This window comes from Monodelphis domestica, chromosome 1 (genome assembly GCF_027887165.1).
Source record: "Monodelphis domestica isolate mMonDom1 chromosome 1, mMonDom1.pri, whole genome shotgun sequence".
NCBI lineage: Eukaryota > Metazoa > Chordata > Mammalia > Didelphimorphia > Didelphidae > Monodelphis > Monodelphis domestica.
Window position 1 is genome coordinate 517,411,163 of NC_077227.1, and position 20,311 is coordinate 517,431,473.

At 38.6% G+C, this 20,311-nt stretch overlaps 1 protein-coding gene across 1 annotated transcript in view; it reads right to left on the bottom strand.

Annotated features, from left to right (window-relative positions):
- RBKS (ribokinase) overlaps positions 1 to 20,311 on the bottom strand; it is a 116,587-nt gene that overhangs the window by 74,355 nt on the left and 21,921 nt on the right. The window contains exon 2 of the mRNA XM_007476023.3: positions 9,674 to 9,806. Coding sequence (XP_007476085.1) covers positions 9,674 to 9,806 — 133 coding nt within the window. The remainder of the gene's footprint in view (positions 1 to 9,673; positions 9,807 to 20,311) is intronic.

Below are 20,311 nucleotides of genomic sequence, written 5' to 3' on the forward strand. Positions count from 1 at the left end.
GACCCTCAGTTTCTCATCTGTAAAATGTGTAAGAGAAGGAAATGGCAAACTACTTCAGTATCTTTGCCAAGAAAACCTCATACAGGGTCATGAAGAGTCAGACATAACTGAACAATAATAATAGAAAGGAGTTCTGCTAAGGGGAGTAAAGATATATGATAATACTTAATAGGCATTAAAGGGTCAAGTGAATGTTTCTTAAGGATGGGGGAGACATCAGTGTATTTGTAAGGCTGCAAGGAAGGATCTAGTAAAGAGGGACTGGAGATTAAAGAGAGTAGGCTTCACGGTAAGGCAATCTCCTGGAGAAGTTAGGAGGGGATGGAATCAATAGTGCATATAGATTTTGGCAAGGAGAAGGGTCACTTCATCACAGATAAAAGTGAAGAAGATGATAGCAAGGAATGTTTCCAGAGTCATGTGAGATAAAGATAGTAGAGAAGGGGGAGTTATTGGCAAAGTTTCCTTTTTTTTCAGTGAAATGTGAAAGTGTGGTCTTCTGTTGAGAGGGTGGGGAAAGGAGGTACTGTGGAAGATTTGAAAGAAGACAAGGTTTGGAGCAGCTGCTATGGAGTGGGACTAAGAAATGATTATGTTGTAAAATGACTGCCATGTTGCCTGAAGGTCTAGTTAAGATCAAATAAATTTGTAGTGGACTCAATTCAGCAAGGTTTTGTGACTTCCTTCACTTCAATTAAGAGGAAGGTAAGTAAGAGTGACAGAGAGGGATGTTGGAAGTGATCCAGGATTGGGATCTGGCAAGATGTGATAAGCCTTCTTGTATCTTAGGCTCACAACATCAGTTGTCCTTAACTCTTTGTGGTTTCTTATTCTCTCCCTTCTTCCCTGAATCTGAACAGTAGTAATTTGATAAGTATTTATTGTTTACTATGTGCCGGGCAGTCTGCTAAACATTTGGGATTCAAAGAAAGGCAAAAAACAACTTCTGCTCGAGGAGATCATGATCTAATGAGGAGAGATAACACAAACAACTATATACAAAAAATGTATATACAAAATAAATAGGAATTAACCAACAGAGGGAAAGTACTGGAATTAATAGAGATTGGGGGAGACTTTCTATAGAAGATAGGATTTTGTAATAGCCATATCTGAAGGTGGTCCAGTCGATAGGAGTACTGGGCTTTCAATTATAAAGATTTGAGTTTAAATCAAGTCTCAAACATTAGATAGCTATGTGACCTTTGGCAAATTATTTAACCTGTTTGCTTTGCCTTCCTCCATTGTAAAATGCTGATAATAGACTTACCTTCCAGAGTTGTGATCAAATGAGACATCTTTAAAGTGCTTAGCACAATACAGGACACATAGTAGGTGCTTTAGTAGTGCTTGCTATTATTATTATTATTATACTTCTCTTTCTCTTTATTCATATGAACACCATTCTAAATTTATAAAGTCATCTTATCATTTCGATTTTGGAGTATATAATTGCCTCCCAAGCCGTTCCTCTCTTTTCAATCTCTTTCCTCTCAAATCCATACTTCATGATGCTGCTAAAGTGATATTCTTTTTTTTTTTCAATAATATTTTATTTGATCATTTCCATGCATTATTCATTAAAAACAAAAATCATTTTCTTTCCTCCCCCCGCCCCCCATAGCCGACACATGATTCCACTGGGTATCACATGTGTTCTTGATTCGAACCCATTGCCATGTTGTTAATATTTGCATTAGAGTGTTTGTTTAGAGTCTCTCCTGTGTCATGTCCCCTCAACCGCTGTAGTCAGGCAGTTGCTTTTCCTCGGTGTTTCTACTCCCACAGTTTGTCCTCTGCTTATGAATAGTGTTTTTTCTCCTAGATCCCTGCAGATTGTTCAGGGACATCACACCGCCACTAATGGAGAAGTCCATTACGTTTGATTATACCACAGTGTATTAGTCTCTGTGTACAATGTTCTCCTGGTTCTACTCCTCTCGCTCTGCCTCACTTCCTGGAGATCGGTCCAGTCTCCATGGAATTCCTCCACTTTATTATTCCTTTTTGCACAATAGTATTCCATCACCAACATATACCACAATTTGTTCAGCCATTCCCCAATTGATGGGCATCCCCTCATTTTCCAGTTTTTGGCCACCACAAGGAGCGCAGCTATGAATATTCTTGTACAAGTCTTTTTGTCCATTATCTCTTTGGGGTACAGACCGAGCAGTGCTGTGGCTGGACCAAAGGGTAGATATTCTTTTGTCGCCCTTTGGGCATAGTTCCAAATTGCCCTCCAGAATGGTTGGATCAGTTCACAACTCCACCAGCAATGAATTAATGTCCCTACTTTGCCACATCCCCTCCAGCATTCATTACTTTCCTTTGCTATCATGTTAGCCAATCTGCTTGGTGTGAGTTGATACCTCAGAGTTGTTTTGATTTGCATCTCTCTGATTATAAGAGATTTAGAACACTTCTTCATGTGCTTATTAATAGTTTTGATTTCTTTATCTGAGAACTGCCTATCCATGTCCCTTGCCCATTTATCAATTGGAGAATGGCTTGATTTTTTGTACAGTTGATTTAGCTCTTTATAAATTTGAGTAATTAAACCTTTGTCAGAGGTTTCTATGAAGATTTTTTCCCAATTTGTTGTTTTCCTTCTGATTTTAGTTACATTGGTTTTGTTTGTACTAAAGTTTTTTAATTTGATGTAGTCAAAATTGTTTATTTTACATTTTGTGATTCTTTCTATGTCTTGCTTGGTTTTAAAGTCTTTCCCCTCCCAAAGGTCTGACATGTATACTATTCTGTGTTTACCCAATTTACTTATGGTTTCCTTCTTTATGTTTAAGTCATTCACCCATTTTGAATTTATCTTGGTGTAGGGTGTGGGGTGTTGATCCAAACCTAATCTCTCCCACGCTGTCTTCCAGTTTTCCCAGCAGTTTTTATCGACTAGTGGATTTTGTCCCAAAAGCTGGGATCTTTGGGTTTATCATATATTGTCTTGCTGACGTCGCTTTCCCCCAGTCTATTCCACTGATCTTCCTGTCTGTCGCTTAGCCAGTACCAAATTGTTTTGATGAATGCTGCTTTGTAATATAGTTTGAGGTCTGGGACTGCAAGGCCCTCCTCATTTGTGTTTTTTTTCATTATTTCCCTGGATATCCTTGATCTTTTGTTATTCCAAATGAACTTTGTTATGTTTTTTTCTAAATCAGTAAAGAAAATTTTTGGGAGTTCCATGGGTATGGCACTAAATAGATAAATAAGTTTGGGTCAGATGGTCATTTTTATTATATTGGCTCGTCCTATTCATGAGCAGTTAATGTTTTTCCAATTACTCAAGTCTAGTTTTAGTTGTGTGGCGAGTATTTTGTAGTTGTGTTCATATAGTTCCTGTGTTTGTCTCGGGAGGTAGATTCCTAGGTATTTTATTTTGTCTAAGGTGATTTTGAATGGGATTTCTCTTTCTAGTTTTTGTTGCTGAGCTGTGTTGGAATTATATAGAAACGCTGATGACTTATGTGGGTTTATTTTGTATCCTGCAACTTTGCTAAAGTTGTTGATTATTTTGACTAGCTTTTTGGTTGATTCTCTAGGATTCTTTAAGTAGACCATCATGTCATCTGCAAAGAGTGATAACTTGGTCTCCTCCTTGCTTATTTTGATGCCTTCAATTTCTTTTTCTTCTCTAATTGCTACTGCTAGTGTTTCTAGTACAATGTCAAATAATACAGGTGATAATGGGCATCCTTGTTTCACTCCTGATCTTATTGGGAATGCATCTAGTTTATCCCCATTGCAGATGATATTAGCTGATGGTTTTAGATATATACTGTTTATTATTTTTAGGAACGACCCTTCTATTCCTATGCTTTCTAGTGTTTTTAATAGGAATGAGTGTTGTATTTTTATCAAAGGCTTTTTCTGCGTCTATTGAGATAATCATGTGGTTCTTGTTGGTTTGCTTGTTGATGTGGTCAATTATGTGGATGGTTTTCCTAATATTGAACCAGCCCTGCATCCCTGGTATAAATCCTACTTGATCATGGTGAATGACCCTTCTTATCACTTGCTGGAGTCTTTTTGCTAGTATCCTATTTAAGATTTTTGCATCTATATTCATTAGGGAGATTGGTCTATAGTTTTCTTTCTCTGTTTTTGACCTGCCTGGTTTTGGAATCAGTACCATGTTTGTGTCGTAGAAGGAGTTTGGTAGAACTCCCTCTTTGCTTATTATGTCAAATAGTTTGTATAGTATTGGGATTAACTGTTCTCTGAATGTTTGATAGAATTCACTGGTGAATCCATCAGGCCCTGGGGATTTTTTCTTAGGAAGTTCTTTGATGGCTTGTTGGATTTCATTTTCTGATATGGGATTATTTAAGAATTCTATTTCCTCTTCTGTTAGTCTAGGCAGTTTGTATTTTTGTATATATTCATCCATATAACCTAAATTGGTGTATTTATTGCCATATAATTGGGCAAAGTAATTTCTAATGATTCCCTTAATTTCCTCTTCATCGGAGGTGCTGTCCCCCTTTTCATCTTTGATGCTGTTAATTTGCTTTTCTTCCTTCCTTTTTTTAATTAGATTGACCAGTACTTTGTCTATTTTGTTTGTTTTTTCAAAGTACCAGCTTCTTGTCTTATTTATTAAATCAATAGTTCTATCACTTTCGATTTCATTAATTTCTCCCTTAATTTTTAGGATTTCTAGTTTGGTTTTCTGCTGGGGGGTTTTAATTTGATCGCTTTTGAGTTTTTTTATTTGCATTTCCAATTGATTGATCTCTGCTCTCCCTAGTTTCTTGATATATGCACTCAGGGATATGAATTACCTCTGATTACCACTTTGGCTGCATCCCAAAAGGTTTGAAAGGATGTCTCACCATTGTCATTTTCCTCGATAAAATTATTAATTGTTTCTATGATTTTTTCCCTAACTAAATGATTTTAGAGTATCATATTGTTCAATTTCCAATTAGTTTTTGATTTGGTTTTCCCTGTACCTTTACTGATCATTATTTTTATTGCCTTGTGATCTGAGAAGGCTACATTCATTATTTCTGCTTTTCTGCATTTGTGTGCTATGTTTCTGTGACCTAATGTATGGTCAAATTTTGTGAATGTGCCTTGTGGTGCTGAGAAGAAGGTGTATTCCTTTTTATCCCTATTTATTTTTCTCCATATGTCTATTAATTCTAAATTTTCTAAGATTTCATTCACTTCTTTTACCTCTTTCTTATTTATTTTTTGATTTGATTTATCTAAATTTGATAATGGTTGGTTCAAGTCTCCCACTAATATGGTTTTACTGTCTATTTCTTCCTTCAATTCTCCTAGTTTCTCCATTAGAAATTTGGGTGCTATATTATTTGGTGCATACATGTTGATTAGTGATATTTCCTCATTATCTAAAGTCCCTTTTAACAAAATATAATTACCTTCCCTATCTCTTTTGATCAGGTCTATTTTTGCTTTGGCTTTATCAGATATCATGATTGCCACTCCTGCCTCTTTCTGTCGAGGCCCAGAAGGTCTTACTCCATTCTTTAATTCTGACCTTGTGGGTGTCTACCCGCCTCATGTATGTTTCTTGAAGACAACATATGGTAGGGTTTTGGAGTCTAATCCATTCTGCTATTCGTCTACGTTTTATGGGTGAGTTCATCCCATTCATATACAAAGTTATGACTGTCACTTGTGGAGTCCCTGGCATTTTGATATCCTTCCCTAATTCTAACCTTTCTTCTTCAGCTCTACCTTTTAGTCTAGTGATTTACTTTAACTCAGTCCCCCTTGTACTTCCCTTTCTACCACCCTCCCTTCTTATTCCCTCCCTTATTTTCCCCTGTAGTCTTTTTGAAATTTTCCCCCCACCTTCTCCCTCCCTTGTACTGCTTCCCTCCCCACCAGTCTGTTTTTTACCCTTCTACTCCCCTACAGGGCGCAAATCTATTGTCTTCCCCAGTGGATTGGATTGTTCTTCCCTCTTTGGGTCATTTTCAAAGTACGTAAGAGTTGAGTATTTCCTATCTCCAACCTCTTTACCCTTCCAGTGTATCGATGTTCTCCCCCCTCCCGCCATGAGCTTATTTGTGACATATAAATTTACCCCCATTTGTTTCTTTTCCCATTTCTTTTAGTCATAACCTCTTTTCTTTTTTAGCTTTAGTCATGTGTGTGTATATATATATACATATATACATGTATATGTATTTATGCATGCATATATCTATATACCTATTTATGTCTTGTCCTTTCATCCTATACAGTTTGTCCCTATTCCCTCTGAGTGTAGTTCTTCTAGCTGCTCAGGTGATAGCAACAGTTTTTAAGAGTTGCCAATGACCTTTTTCTTATAGGGATACATATCATTTTAACTTATTGAGTCTCTTAAAAAATTTGTTGTTGTTGTTGTTTTTTCCCCTCTTTTTTTTTTAAACCCTTACCTTCCGTCTTGGAGTCAATACTGTGTATTGGCTCCAAGGCAGAAGAGTGGTAAGGGCTAGGCAATGGGGGTCAAGTGACTTGCCCAGGGTCATACAGCTAGGAAGTGGCTGAGGCCGGATTTGAACCTAGGACCTCCCGTCTCTAGGCCTGGTTCTCAATCCACTGAGCTACCCAGCTGCCCCCTCCCCTCTTTTTTAATTACCTTTTGATGATTCTCTTGAGTTCTGTGGTTGGACTTCAAATTTTCTGTTCAGGTCTGGTCTTTTATTTATGAATGCTTGGAACTTTTGTGTTAAATGACCATACTTTCCCCTGTAAGAATATAGTCAGTTTTGATGGGTATTTTATTCTTGGCTGTAGACCTAGTTCCTTTGCTTTCTGGAATATCGTATTCCATGCCTTTTGGTCCTTCAGTGTGGATGCAGACAGATCCTGTGTTATCCTCACTGTGTTTCCATGGTATCTGAATGGCTTCTTCTTGGCAGCTTGTAATATCTGTTCTTTCATCTGATTGTTTTTGAATTTGGTTATAACATTTCTTGGTGTTGTCAGTTGGGGATTAAATACAGGGGGTGATCTGTGGATTCTTTCAATCTCCACTTTCCCCTCTTGTTCTAGGATCTCGGGACAGTTTTCCTGGATAATTTCCTCTAGTATTATGTCCAGGCTTTTTCTTTTGTCATGGTCTTCTGGTAGTCCAATTATTCTTAAATTGTCTCTTCTTGAACGATTTTCTAAATCGTCTGTTTATGAATGAGATGCTTCACATTTTCCTCAATTTTTTCGTTCTTTTTGTTTTATTTTATAGTGTCCTGCTGCCTTGTGAGGTCACTTGATTCTAGTTGTTTTACTCTGGTTCTTAAAGATTGGATTTCATCTCTGGCTTTTTGGTCATCTTTTTCCTTCTGGTCTGATTTTCTTTGAAGATTGTCTTTCATCCTCTTTACCTCGTCTTTCATCTCCTTTGCCTCATTTTCCAGCTGGATGATTTTGGCTTTCAGGACACTATTTTCTTGTTTTAGTTCAAGTGCCTCTGTTTCCAGATGACTTATCTTAATTTTTAAGCTCTTTTCCCAATTGTCTTCAGCCTCTCTTAGTTGTGTTTTGAGTTCTTCCACAGCCTGTATCCAATTTGCTGGGATTTCTGGTTTATCGTTTGCTGATCTCTCCCCCTCTGTTCCATTTGGTGAGTAGTAGCTGTCTATTGTAGTTTCTTTCTTCTGTTTCTGTTGTTTTTTCAAATTCACCCCTTCTTTACTCCCTGTATTTGTCTGCGCTCTTGTTCCTCTCATTTTTTTGGGGATGGATGGGGAGCCTGGGCTTCTTTGCGTTCTGGAGACTTTTGATGGGATTGAGTTCAGCTTAGTTGGGCTGGGTTTACTCCGAGTTTTAAACTTCCTGGATGGCTGGAGCAAATATGGAGGATCTCCAAAGCTCTGGCCAGGCTGCCAGGTCTATGCTCCTTCTAGGCTGCCATCTTGACTTCGCCTCTAGGTTTCTGTTTTTTTTCAGAAGACCCTGCTCTCTAAGGGGGGAGGGGTCGTGGCTTGCCTGGGCTCTGAGGGCTCTTTATGGGATTAGGTTCACCTGGTTTGGGCCGAATGAGCCCTGAAGCAAAAAACCTCCTCCTCCACAATCTGTGTTGAATGCCTGGAGACTGGCCTGGGTTGTTTTCAAGGTAAGCCCTTCACTGGCACTGAGGTTTTTGTTCTTTCAGAAGCTCTGAGGGCTCCTGATGGGATTAGGTTTAGGTGGTGTGGGCCAAATGATCCCCAAGCCAAAAAAAGGAAGAAAAAAAAACCAACCTCCTCCTCCACAGTCTGTGTTGAATGCCCGGAGACTTGCCCGGGTTACTTTCAAGGTAAGCTCTTCGGAGCAACCCCTTTGCCAGCCCTGAGTTTTCTGTCCTTTCAGTAGCTCTGAGGGCTCCTGATGGGATTGGGTTCAGCTGGTGCCCTAAAGTTGGGACCTCCCTTGAGACTCAGATGGAAGGATCCAGCCAGGGGACTACAGGCTTCCCCCTTCTCTCTATGTTTCTCTGCCGTCTGTGTTGGGCACCCCGGAGACTAGCTCAGGTTGCTTTCAAGGTGAGTCCTCAGAGCCCTGAGGTTCCTGCTGCTGCCGTGGGCTCAGTACTCTGGGTTGGGGGGGATGGGTCCTGGGACCTTCCTTCTGCCTACCCCTTAGATCCGAGTGATCTAGGGTTCTGGCTTTTGGGGTGCGGTACCTTTTGATCCAGGTCCAGGAGGAGGGTTCCCCAGGTCTATCCTGTTGTTCAGCTTGAATTTCGGTGTCCTAAGAGCACTCTGTTTGCGATCGGTAAGGAAGGGTTTCCGAGGTCTGAATTTTCGCTGCTTCTATGCTGCCATCTTGACCGGAAGTCCCACGACTCTGAAGTGATATTCTTAAAGCATGGATCTGATCATGTCCTTCTTCTGCTCTCTTAAGAGGTTCCTGTGGCTCCATCATCTCTCTTGGATCAAACAGAAACTCCCCTATTTGGTATTTAAAAGCTTTTCACAATCTAGCTCTACCTCCCTTTCCAGATTTATTACATATTACCCATGTCCCACACTCTTGCCCAGGCTTTCCCCCATTTCTCCACCTTATCGAATTTGCAGCATCTTAAAACTCAGCTTGTGTTATCTCCCACACTAGCCCTTTCTCTGATACCCCCAGCTTGTATTTATTTTCTATCTATTCATATATGCAGGTGTTGTTTCTCCTATAACATATAAGCTTCTTAAGGGCAGAAACTATTTGATTTTTTATCTTAATATCTTATTACCTAACAAAGTGATTATAATAGAGTAGGAAATCATTCAGAGGAGTGGAAAGAAGGCTGGCACTGGGCAAATCACTTCATTTCTATGAGTCTGACTTTACTCATTCTTAACATCAAGGGAGGTGAAGGCTTGGATGAAACATATAGTCTCTGGACTCTAAATCTAGGATCTGAGGTGCTTAATAAATAATTGTAGTTTACTGATTAAGTTGATTGTGATTTAGAGACTAGATTAGAAATTCACAAGAATTCTATTCATATCTCTCATATCCATTTTAAATATTGGTCCTGAGACCAGTAAGGGAGTATATATTGTATACTTTGCACTTGCAATAGAATCCAGGAATAATAAAACCAGTGAAGAGCTTTGAAGGGTAATTATTTTTCCTGTTGGAATTTTATAAAGTTTTTATTTGACTTTTAAAAGAATCAGAATACCTGACCAATGTAAATCTCTCTATTCATCCTGATACTCACCTTGCACACTAAAGAAGTCTTGGCTCCAAGCCGGGCTGCTTGGACACACTGGTTGGCACCTTTTCCTCCAAAGCCAATAAAAAACTTATGTCCATGGATGGTTTCTCCAGTTTTGGGCAGACGTGATGTAAGGCTATTATAACAAGAAAGAACAAAAACAACAGATTGGACATGGGCAACAGAAATGGCAATTAAGTTGTTCAGAAGGAAAAACAAACCTTAAAGTGCTATATTCAGGTATTACTATATTAAAAAACAAAACCCTTATTTTTCTGTCTTAGAAACAACTCTAAGAAGGGTAAGAACTAGGGAAACAGTTTAGTGACTTGCCCAGGATCATACTGCTAAGAAGTGTCTGAGGCCATATTTGAACCCAAGTCCTCTTGGTTCTCAGATCTGGCTCTCTATATACTGTACCACCTAGCTACTCCATTACTATTTTTTTTTAAACCTTTATCTTTATCTTAGAATCAATACTGTGCATTGGCTCCAAGGCAGAAGAGTGGTAAGGGCTAGGCAATGGGGGTCAAGTGACTTGCCCAGGGACACACAGCTAGGAAGTGTCTGAGACCAGATTTGAACCCAGGACCTCCCATCTCTGGGCCTGACTCTCAATCTACTGAGCCACTGCATTGCCTCCTCCATTATTATTTTTTATCAACTCTTTTCAGAATAACCCAGATAACTGGCCCCCCCACCCCATACTTTAAATAGCACTTATATCTATCTGATCTATGTGCTATCCTATATGGAACTCACATATGTCTGTTCTGCCCTCAGATCTCTTATCTTTAACCCCCAAATTTGCCTTCAATTCTTCACTTTGCTATATAGGATGAAATTCTGCTAATTAAGAGATTTTCTTGAGTTAATACTCATAATTATACCTAGGAAGATTAAGAGGCTCTCCTCATTCATTCCTCAGTGTGAATTAGGACAATATGATTTCCTCCTGTGTCCAACTACAAGAAGTTGGGAGTAGTGGTAGGAGCAGGGAAGTCAAGTAATTTTGAAGAATGGGATGATCTGAATGGGGAGGGATGAGGGAAAGGAATAGAATAAGAGTGAGAATGGAGAGTTTCAACCAGTAGAGAATAAGAAATAGACACAACTATCCTGGGAGAGAGGAAAAAGGCAGCTTAGAAAGACAAGGCAGAAAGTGAATTTCATCATCTATATTTTAATTTTTGTCTTGGGCAAGTCTTTTTTAAAATAAGAATGCTTTTGCTAGTTAATTGCTATTGTGTACATTACATAACTGTTTTCCTTTTATCTCTCAAATAGGATATTATACTCTTTGAAGGCAGAGTAAACTCAATAAGTGTATTGTTAAATGCATATCTTCAGCTGCTTTGTCCCCCTCACTCTTCCCCCTCCCCCCCTGGACTAGCACAATGCTCAATGGAGAGTGAACACTTAATAAAACTTGTTTGAATGACTAGCCTTGCTCTCTCCACTTGATAGGGCCTTGCCCAAATCTATTCTAACTGGTAGGCAAATATATTTTCCCCTTCCAGGCCAATTCAGGGCTTTCATATTCTGCCTTTTGACCAAAATTGGCCTCTTTCCATCTTATTTCCTCAGGGATAGGTGCTTTTTGGGGTGAAAATAATGAATCTAAAAAAAAATTATTGAACCACAGAATCTGAAGGGTTCGGTATGAAGGCCTCTTGTGGAGGCCTTATGTGGAGATTCCACCTTACAATATCAATGAAAAGTAGTTATCTAAGCCCCTTGAGAAGATTTCAAGGGATGGGACACACTACGTAGCCCATCAAACTTTTAAATAGCTATAATTCTCACTTAGTTTTACTTTGTATTGAAGCTCTGTCTTTCTATAGTGTCCATTCACCACTTCTAGTTCAATCCTTCAGGTCAAAGCCAAAAAGTCTAAATCCTGCTCCCCAGGGCAGGCATTCAAACAGTACCTCTAGCTCTTGCAAGTGATACTAATATAGAATGGTCACCAGGTTGCCAATGTCCTTCCTAAAAGTGTCTCAAGAAGTGAATATAATACTCTATGTCATGTAGTATGACCAAGGCTGAGTCCAGTCAGAATATTGAGAGACCATGGTCGTGTACACAATACTAGATTTGGAATCAAGGTACTTGGACTCAAATCTTGAGCCAGCAATCAAGTACCTGTGTAACCTTGGACAATTAATTTAATTTCGGGGGGGAGGGGGGTCCTGAGACTTTAAAAAATGAGGAGGCTGGACTAACAGGGTTTTTAAAGTGGGGGTCTATATACTTGTTTTTTTTTTTTAAAATGTTTTGATAAATGTTTCAATATGGTTGGTTTCCTTCCTTTATGTATTTAAAACATTCTTCTGAGATGTCCACAATATTTTCCAGAATGCTAAAAGGATCCATAATATAGAAGAGTTAAGATCCCCCCTGGACAGAGGTTTTCCAAGGCTCCTTCCCTTTGAATTAATGACTTTCTTCATTCTGGGCATTATGCTTCCATTACTTTGGCCCAGGATCATGTTAGCTTCTTTCTTTATCATGTCATATTGTAGACTAATTGAGCTTGCAATTTATTAAAATCCTATTCTTTTTTCACGTGAGTTGTTGTCTAGTCAAGCTTTCTGCTTTCTGTACTTGTGCAGTTAATTTGACTAAACCCAAGTCTTGCAGTTTACATTTATCCCTATTAATCTTCTTTTTATCAGGTTACTAGCTCTATTTGTACCCTTAATTCCATTCTTTTCTAACACATTTGTCAACTTGCCCTCCTGATTATCCATTAGCTTATCTTCAAACTTCTTCAATTACTAGATCCTTTTAGTGGCCTAAATATTTGCACAGAACTCCCTATCCTTAAAGAACACCCCCACCAATCCACTTCCACCCCTTCTCTTGAACTTGCCATCATCTCAAACTGTCATTTTATATAATTTCTCCCTTTCATTGCTAAACTCAGAAGAGTACTTTATATTTCCTGCCTCAATTTCCTCACTTAACATTCACTGATTCATCCCTTTCATTCTAGTTTCAGATTACATTACTCTGTTAAAACCACCCTTTTAAAAGTTACCAGTGATATCTTTTTAAAAATTGCTTTGTTATTGTGTAACCGGAATCCCTTCCTCCCAGGTTTGTGAACTTTCTGCCTGTTGGAACCAACCCATTGTTTAGCTGGAATGCTCCAAACATAGACCTTGATTGGTTCTTGAGATGAGCTAGACCAGCGCACAGGAAAAGGAAGTGACATGGAGAGGGGGGGGATATAGGAATGAGATGATAAATGGGAGGGAACTTTTTTCTGGAGATTTTTGGCTGGGAGCTTGTCTGTGATTTGGCATTGGTAGCTGGGGTGGAAGACAATCTTGTGGGTTGTTAAGATTAAGGTGGCAGGCTAGGAAGTATTTTTTCTATTTCCTTTCCTCCTTATTTCTTATGTATTAAAATTAAATTGTTAAAAAGCTACTATAATTCTCATGACTTAAGGGTTAATTATTTTTATAAATGGCAACCACAATAATCTTTTTTCCCCAAACTAATATTATATTTCCAAACAAATTTCTAAATATTACATTTAGCATATTACCTTTGGCATAATATTAATTTTTCAATATTACATTTGGCAGACCACAAAGGTTTTGACAATTATCCTCGATCTTCTCCAATTTTCTTCATTTTTTACTCTCCTTAAGTCAATGTGTTAGTAGCTAATTCTGGAGCTTGGAGTTTTTACTCCAAGACAAAAAGATTAGCTTCAAGGCACAGCCATTGGTCTGATACTATAAAGCTTTAGAAGCCTGCCACCTCCTGCCACTTCCCATTGCTTTTCTACAGCTGTTACCTTCCAATCACTGCTGATTGTCCACCCAAAAGCCATTTGGAAGCACCTTGCTTTTCCTGCATGGAAGGGTGAGGTCTAAATCCTATTTTTTCCTCTTAAACTGAAAACAGCTGAATAGTCATTGCTTGCTGGGGCCTGGTAAGCTGGGAGTATTTCTTTTTTAGCAACAATTAGCCTCCTCAGGGTTTCCACCCTCCTCATTCCTTTCACCTGGGGATAGAAACCCTGTCTCCACAAGCTACCATCTCTCAGCCCAGAATCCCAGAGTGTTGGAGGAAGTTAATAATTTCAGCTCAGTTTTTTTTTTTTGTTATTAGAAGGTATTAATTATTGGGCTAAATTAAGAAAGTTTAGCTTTATCTTATGTCTAGAAGCCTGCTCTTTCTTTTAAGGCCTCTCCTGAACCCCCATGTGTCTCTAACATTAGTTTAAGTAGAGGGTGGAACACTGCTCCCTTAAACCTGAAAAACTTTCAATACTTATTAAGGACAAAATCCCAACAACCCATATCCTGTACTCTATACCCCAAAACCCTTTTTGCTCTCCTAGGCCAATTTAGCAAAGCGGCTCCCTGGCGTTTTTACCCCTGGGGGGAGGGGAAGGAAGAAAACTGTTCCAAACCTCTAGCTAAAGGGGGAGAGGAGACCTGTACCCAGAGAGCTTTTTTACTTTCAAGAAAGTATGTTTTATTGTCCCTAAAATAGAAAGTTTTTACTTTTTCTTGTCTTCCCTCCCAAACTTAGCCTCTGGCTAAGTCTTTTAGCTACCCTTCATTCTAAAGCTAGTTAAGTAGGACTTGTCTGAGTATAGTGTTGAACAATTTCCTGCATATCTGAAACAGCTCCTATTCCTGGAGAACTTTACTGAGTTCGAACAGCTCACAGTTTCAGAATAGCTTTGTTTAGTACTATTCCTGACTGTGCCTTTATTAATTGGATACCCTGCAGTTTATTTATTTCTCAAGAAAAGAAAAACAACAGAAAGTTAGCTTGATTGATCTCAGGACACAGATAGAAAACCTTGAGTAAAGCCTGAGTAATCTCGAGATTCAGAAGGGAGATTCATCTCTGTATACCCTCTTACCATTTAAGCCTACCAGCTTCTGCCTTACCTTGACCACCTTTTTGCTTACCTTGCTCAGCTTTTCCCTGCCCATGGCCCAAATCCACCCTTTTCTCCCTCCTTGCTCAACTTCTCCCTCCTAGAATTGAACCAAGGGCCTTTAGTCTCCAGGCCTGGTACTTTATTCATTAAGCCACTTAGTTGTCCCAACATCTTCTTTTCTTGAAAGTACCGATTAGTTGGTTGGTTGGTGTTTTTCGCATTCAAAGAAGATCAAAATGACATCACATATAGTTTGACTTGTGCATAAATTGGATTTAAGCGAGGAAGAATTGTACAAAGTCACTGGCAAGTCAAAAGTCAAGATTATTGGTAATGACTCTAGACACAGAGGATAACCTGGGCTTCTTCCATATCTAACCAAGCTCTTCTGTGCACTTTCATAGAGGCTGGAAAAAATTGTTCTCATCTGCCCCTTTTGCCAGGAGAAATCTTCATATGCCTTAGGTAGCCACTCCCTATCAACTCAGCGGTACAATGGATGGAGCACTGGTCCTGGAGTCAGGAAGCCCTGAATTCAAATCTAACCCCAGACACTTATCAGCTATATGAACCTCAGCAAGTCATTTTACCCTATTTGCCTCGAGGTCTCCTTATCTGTAAAATGAGTTGGAGAAGTGAACCACTCTAGTATCTTTGCCAAGAAAACCTCAATTGTAGTCTTGAAGAATCAGTCTCAACTGGAAAATGACTGAATGACAAAAGATCCATTAACACTAAAGAAGTAGAAGAAAACTGCAGAGGACAAAGGGATTTTTTAATATTTTCTATTTCAAGAGTTGCCAAAACGTGTATCATCTCATGGTTAACCTTTTGGTGATAGCTTTTTACTGAGACTGAGATAGCTGCCATTATCTTTTGCCAAGATCATACTCAATCTTTTCACATTGGTTGAGTCTGCCTGAGCTTGAGATTACTGATGGAAATTTCCTCTGGAAATTCTAGAGCTACCCTCATGCTGAGGTAATGCACTGGAGCAGAATGAAACAAAATGATGAATTAAATATTTCATTAATGTCATACCAGGATCATTGATTTTAGTTTTTGGGCACGATATATACAATTTATAGTACATTTTGTATTGATGTGAATATAAGTATTTCATAGGACCTGGATCACAATTTCAATTAAAGTGTTATTTGTTATAAATTATTTTAGAGGTTCATAGTTGATTTACCTTTTTTTAAAAAAAATTCTTGCTAGTGATAACTGCTTATAATGAGTCAAATTCTTGGTCAAGAATAAGTATAATATTTTTCCTCTGGAAAATATGATGTACTTTATTATGATAAACTTTATGACAAAATTAGAAAGCACTGTGGCCCTATTAAAACAGATTTCTCTGTATTTCAGGATATGGATTAATGTGCTCTAAGTTATTTTAATGGCATATTTATAGTAGAAGATGGGAGGTTTCAGAAAATTTCTAAGAATAGAAAGATGATGATTGGTGATTTAAGACAGACAGGTATATAAAATCCCTGATTTAGGGATATTATCTGAGACTTATAAATCAGAAAAAAAGAATTGGCACCATGGCTTATAGTATAGTGATATACAAATAGAATTGAAGAAGCAGGCAAAGAATATGTAATGATTGGAGAGGATAAACAGACCAGGCCAGGATGAAAAAAATTTGAAAAAAGTCTTAGAAAGGAGAAAGGTCAATGATGATATAGAGGATTTAAATTTAGAAGCTTATAAAGTAAATGACATTATGATAAATTAATTTCCCATGCTAAATGTGAGACACTAGGTATTAATAATTTGTTTTGGGGGAATGTAACAATGAAAATGTCTATGGGGTACAAACACTATGTTGGCATTGGGATGATACTTCTTTGTTGACATTGCAAATGGGTAGTATGAAAAAAAGGTCAAGCTCAGTTTGTGAATTATACTGAATTATAAATCATGCTGAAAATGTTGATAAATTAGGAAATACTATTCTCTTTTGAAGCAATGAACTGATAAATGTTGCTTATTTTAGATTCAAAGGCTTATCAATAATTTTGAAACATTCCACTTCTCTATTCCAATTCTAATTTTACCTTGGATTCTAAATACATTTTTAGTATTGAAGCACACCAATATATACATTTGTACACATACATACACATATATGTTAGTATATACTTTAACACATACACACAGACATTTATCTGGAAGGTTTACACAAATAAAACTGGTACTTGAATAAGGTAAAAACTATTTTTAACAATGTTATCATCCTATTATTTAATTTAGCAATGAGAAGTGATTATGAGATTTTGATTTGCATCAGAAATCTTTACGACATAAGAGAACATTCAGTTATAAATTGGCAATGATGAATAATCTGTGAGATTAATAAAAAGCAGAAAAATTCTTGGCTTTTTACTGGGGACTATTGAGGTGTTAATGGAACCTGTTCCTTAGGCTCAATTCCAGGAATCAGGTGGGCAGTCAGAAGATGGCATCTTTGGTACTTTCCTACAGTTTCAGTCTCATAGGGCACCATTTCCCCATCAATTTATCACAAAAGACTGAGCCACTTATTTCCTTAATATAGATATATGAATCTCTTAGAGGACAGAAGACCTTCTTACTTCCTGGGGGAACAAATAAGCTACAATACTGCCTAACTATAGTTACAATTATTTCCAGCACTAGAGATTCACGAAATAGGAGGAGGGGATAGGCACTCAACTTCTGTATGCTAAAGTATTTAAGAAGTACTTTGGAAAGTGGTCTTCTTGAATAGTAACTTGGGAGCCTGATTATGAAATATAATCAATATCTAGGAAGACCTTTTACTTATTGATAGAGGCAAGCTACGTTGCGGCTTTGGTTACTCTAACTGATAAGGAGTTTTGTATGGTGTGAAGTCCTAACTGTCCATGGGTACCCACAGGGACTCTTCTTTGAAGTATTAATGGCTGAGCTGCTGACATAAATTATCAATAATATTATTAACATTCATTATAATATAAAAATAACATTCCTAGTGTAGCTAAAAAGCTGTCAAACAATTTAATAAACTGTTATGTATCTTTTAGACAATATTCAATATTTTATAGAGAAAGTTTCAACTTTATTTATATCTAAATGTACTTCTGGGGCCCTAGATTCACTGTGGCTGGACATGGTTATTTAAAAAGGCAAGGTTTGGGGCTTCTGTTCAGATGGTAGGTTGAATGGGAGACAGGTTAGCCACTTCTCTACTTCTTTTCCAGCAAAACCCTAAGTTCTAATAAGACTGAATAATGGGCAGGAAATCTCATCTTTCACCCTAGAAGCCCAAAGCCAATAGGAAAAGTGATTTAGGAAAGGGGATTCTTTTAGCAAGCCAAGTGATAGCATAACCATACATTTATATATGGGAATATAGGTATTACTCTTTATATTTTAGAAATTAAACGGGGTACAAAAGATAAAGAAATAAAAGAATACAAACAAAAGAAGCAGACCTAGAGGTAACAGTGGGTAACATCACTTAAAAAGTTAAAAACAGAATCTAAGTTCTAAAATTAATTTCATTATGCCACTCAAAAGGGTGAAGAACTACAGAAAGAGATTATTTCATCAAGTTTAAAATTAATTCACAACTTGCAGAATGTTAATCTCGGAATAGTGAATTATTTACAAATTCAGTAAAAGCCTTAACATTTGCTTTGTCCAGCCATTAGTTCCAATGCTATTTACTGCCTGTATGATGTTGGACAAATCACTTAAGTTCTGAGCTTAGGTTTCTCTTCTATAAATGAGGGGTTGGCCTAAATGATTGGAAGTTCCTTACAGTGCTGGATTCTATGTTCCATCACTGAAATATGTTGTGGTTTGGGGTAACAATGTGTATGTGAAGAGATCTGAGCCAGGAGGCAGCTGGGTAGCTCAGGGGATTGAGAGCCAGGCCTAGAGACAGGAGGTCCTGGTTCAAATCTGATCTCAGACACTTCATAACTATTCGACCCTGGACAAGGTATTTAACCCCCAATACCTAGCTCTTAATGCTCTTCTGCTTTGGGAACAATACACAGTATTGATTCTAAGATGGAAGGTCAGGGTTTAAAAAAAAGAAAAAAGAAAGTAATTGGAATAATTTAGGAAAGATGAGGGAGGACCTGAACCAGAAGACATATGTGAGAGGTGTAGTGAAGTTAGGAATAAGATTTGATTGAATATGGGGTATGTGTGAAAGTGACAAGTTAGGAGTGACACTGAGGTTGCAAACTTGGGTGACTGGAAGGATGGTGGTGTCCAACAGAAACAGAGAAGTCTGGAAGAAGAGAAGGTCTGTGGAGGAGATATAATGAATTCTAACTTGGACACTGTGAGTTTAAGATAATTATGTGACATCCAGTTTGAAATATCCAGCTGGTGGTTGGTGATATGGATCTTCAGTTTAGGAGAAAAGTATGGCTAGATATATGGACCTGGAAATCACATGCACAGAGATCATAACTGAATCAATGAGAGCTGTTGGAAACTGTGAAGTGATATAGTAGAGAAAGAAAATGGAACAGTGTTCAGAACGTGCCTTGAGGGACCCACAGTTAGTGGGTATGACATGGATGAGGTCCTGGGTTCAAATCTGACCTCAGACACTTCCCAGCTGTGTGACCCTGGGCAAGTCACTTAACCCCCATTGCCTAGCCCTTATCGCTCTTCTGCCTTAGAACCAATACATAGTATTGATCCTAAAGTGTAAAGGTGTAAAAAATAGACTTGAATCCAGGACTTCAATCCCCAGAAGCCCTTGCTTCACTTTCCCAGAATGCTTTGTAATCTCACTGAAAACCTCATCTGGGTGGAGAACGAGATGGGGTATTTAACCTGATTGCAAAGGCTTTTGTGCCTCTGTTCTCTTCCTGGCTCCGCTGGCAAACAGATGCGTCTCATGATGTGAATGAAATTTGGGTGAGCCTCATGGCCCACCTAGCATGTGCTTCTCTTGCTTGTATTTTCTTTAATCCTTGACCTTTAATAAACCTCTAAAAAAAATAATACTCCTTTCAGAGAGAAACTAATTTCTACCTGCCTCAGTCTTCCCTAAATTTTAATCTTTACAGCTGGTGTAACCACTTTGGGAAAACAAAATATCTCAATCTTCTGATTCCTTTCTGATCTTAAGTCCAGTTTTTAATAGCTAGTGCCTAGAAATTTTTTTGATCCACTTTTCTCTCGCCGAGGTTTTTTACCCTTGCAAAGCTGCTGCTTGTTCCAGCCATTAGATAGCTCACAGGCTCACTCCGGACCTGTTGCGTTTGCCACCCACTTGGTTCCCAGCTGCCTGCGGCTGCCATCCACTTCGGACGGCCGCTTCTCCCTGCCTGCAGACCTGTTTGCAGATTGCAGCTCACCTGCCCACCCTGGTTGCCCGCTCCGGCTCCCGGTCCTGCTTGCCTGCATTCCTGTTATTCCTGGCCTACCCCATGCTCTCTCTAGCATACCTGGTCCCTGTTTAACCCAGATTGCAATCACCTGGTTACCTGCCTGCCCAACAAACTCTAGCCTTGGAGCAGATCCGCTCATCACTCAAGACTCATTCTACCAGCTGGTAAAAACAAAAGGGGGGGGGGGATTGGCCATGTGGGTGGAGGGGAGAGACAAGATGGAAAGGAGAACGGGTAATTTTCCCTTAGGCTAAGGGGTATTGATGACATGGGCAGATTGGAGTGTAGGAGGGGAGAAAAAAAAGGGAGAGAAGACTTTTCCAAGCAGGAACT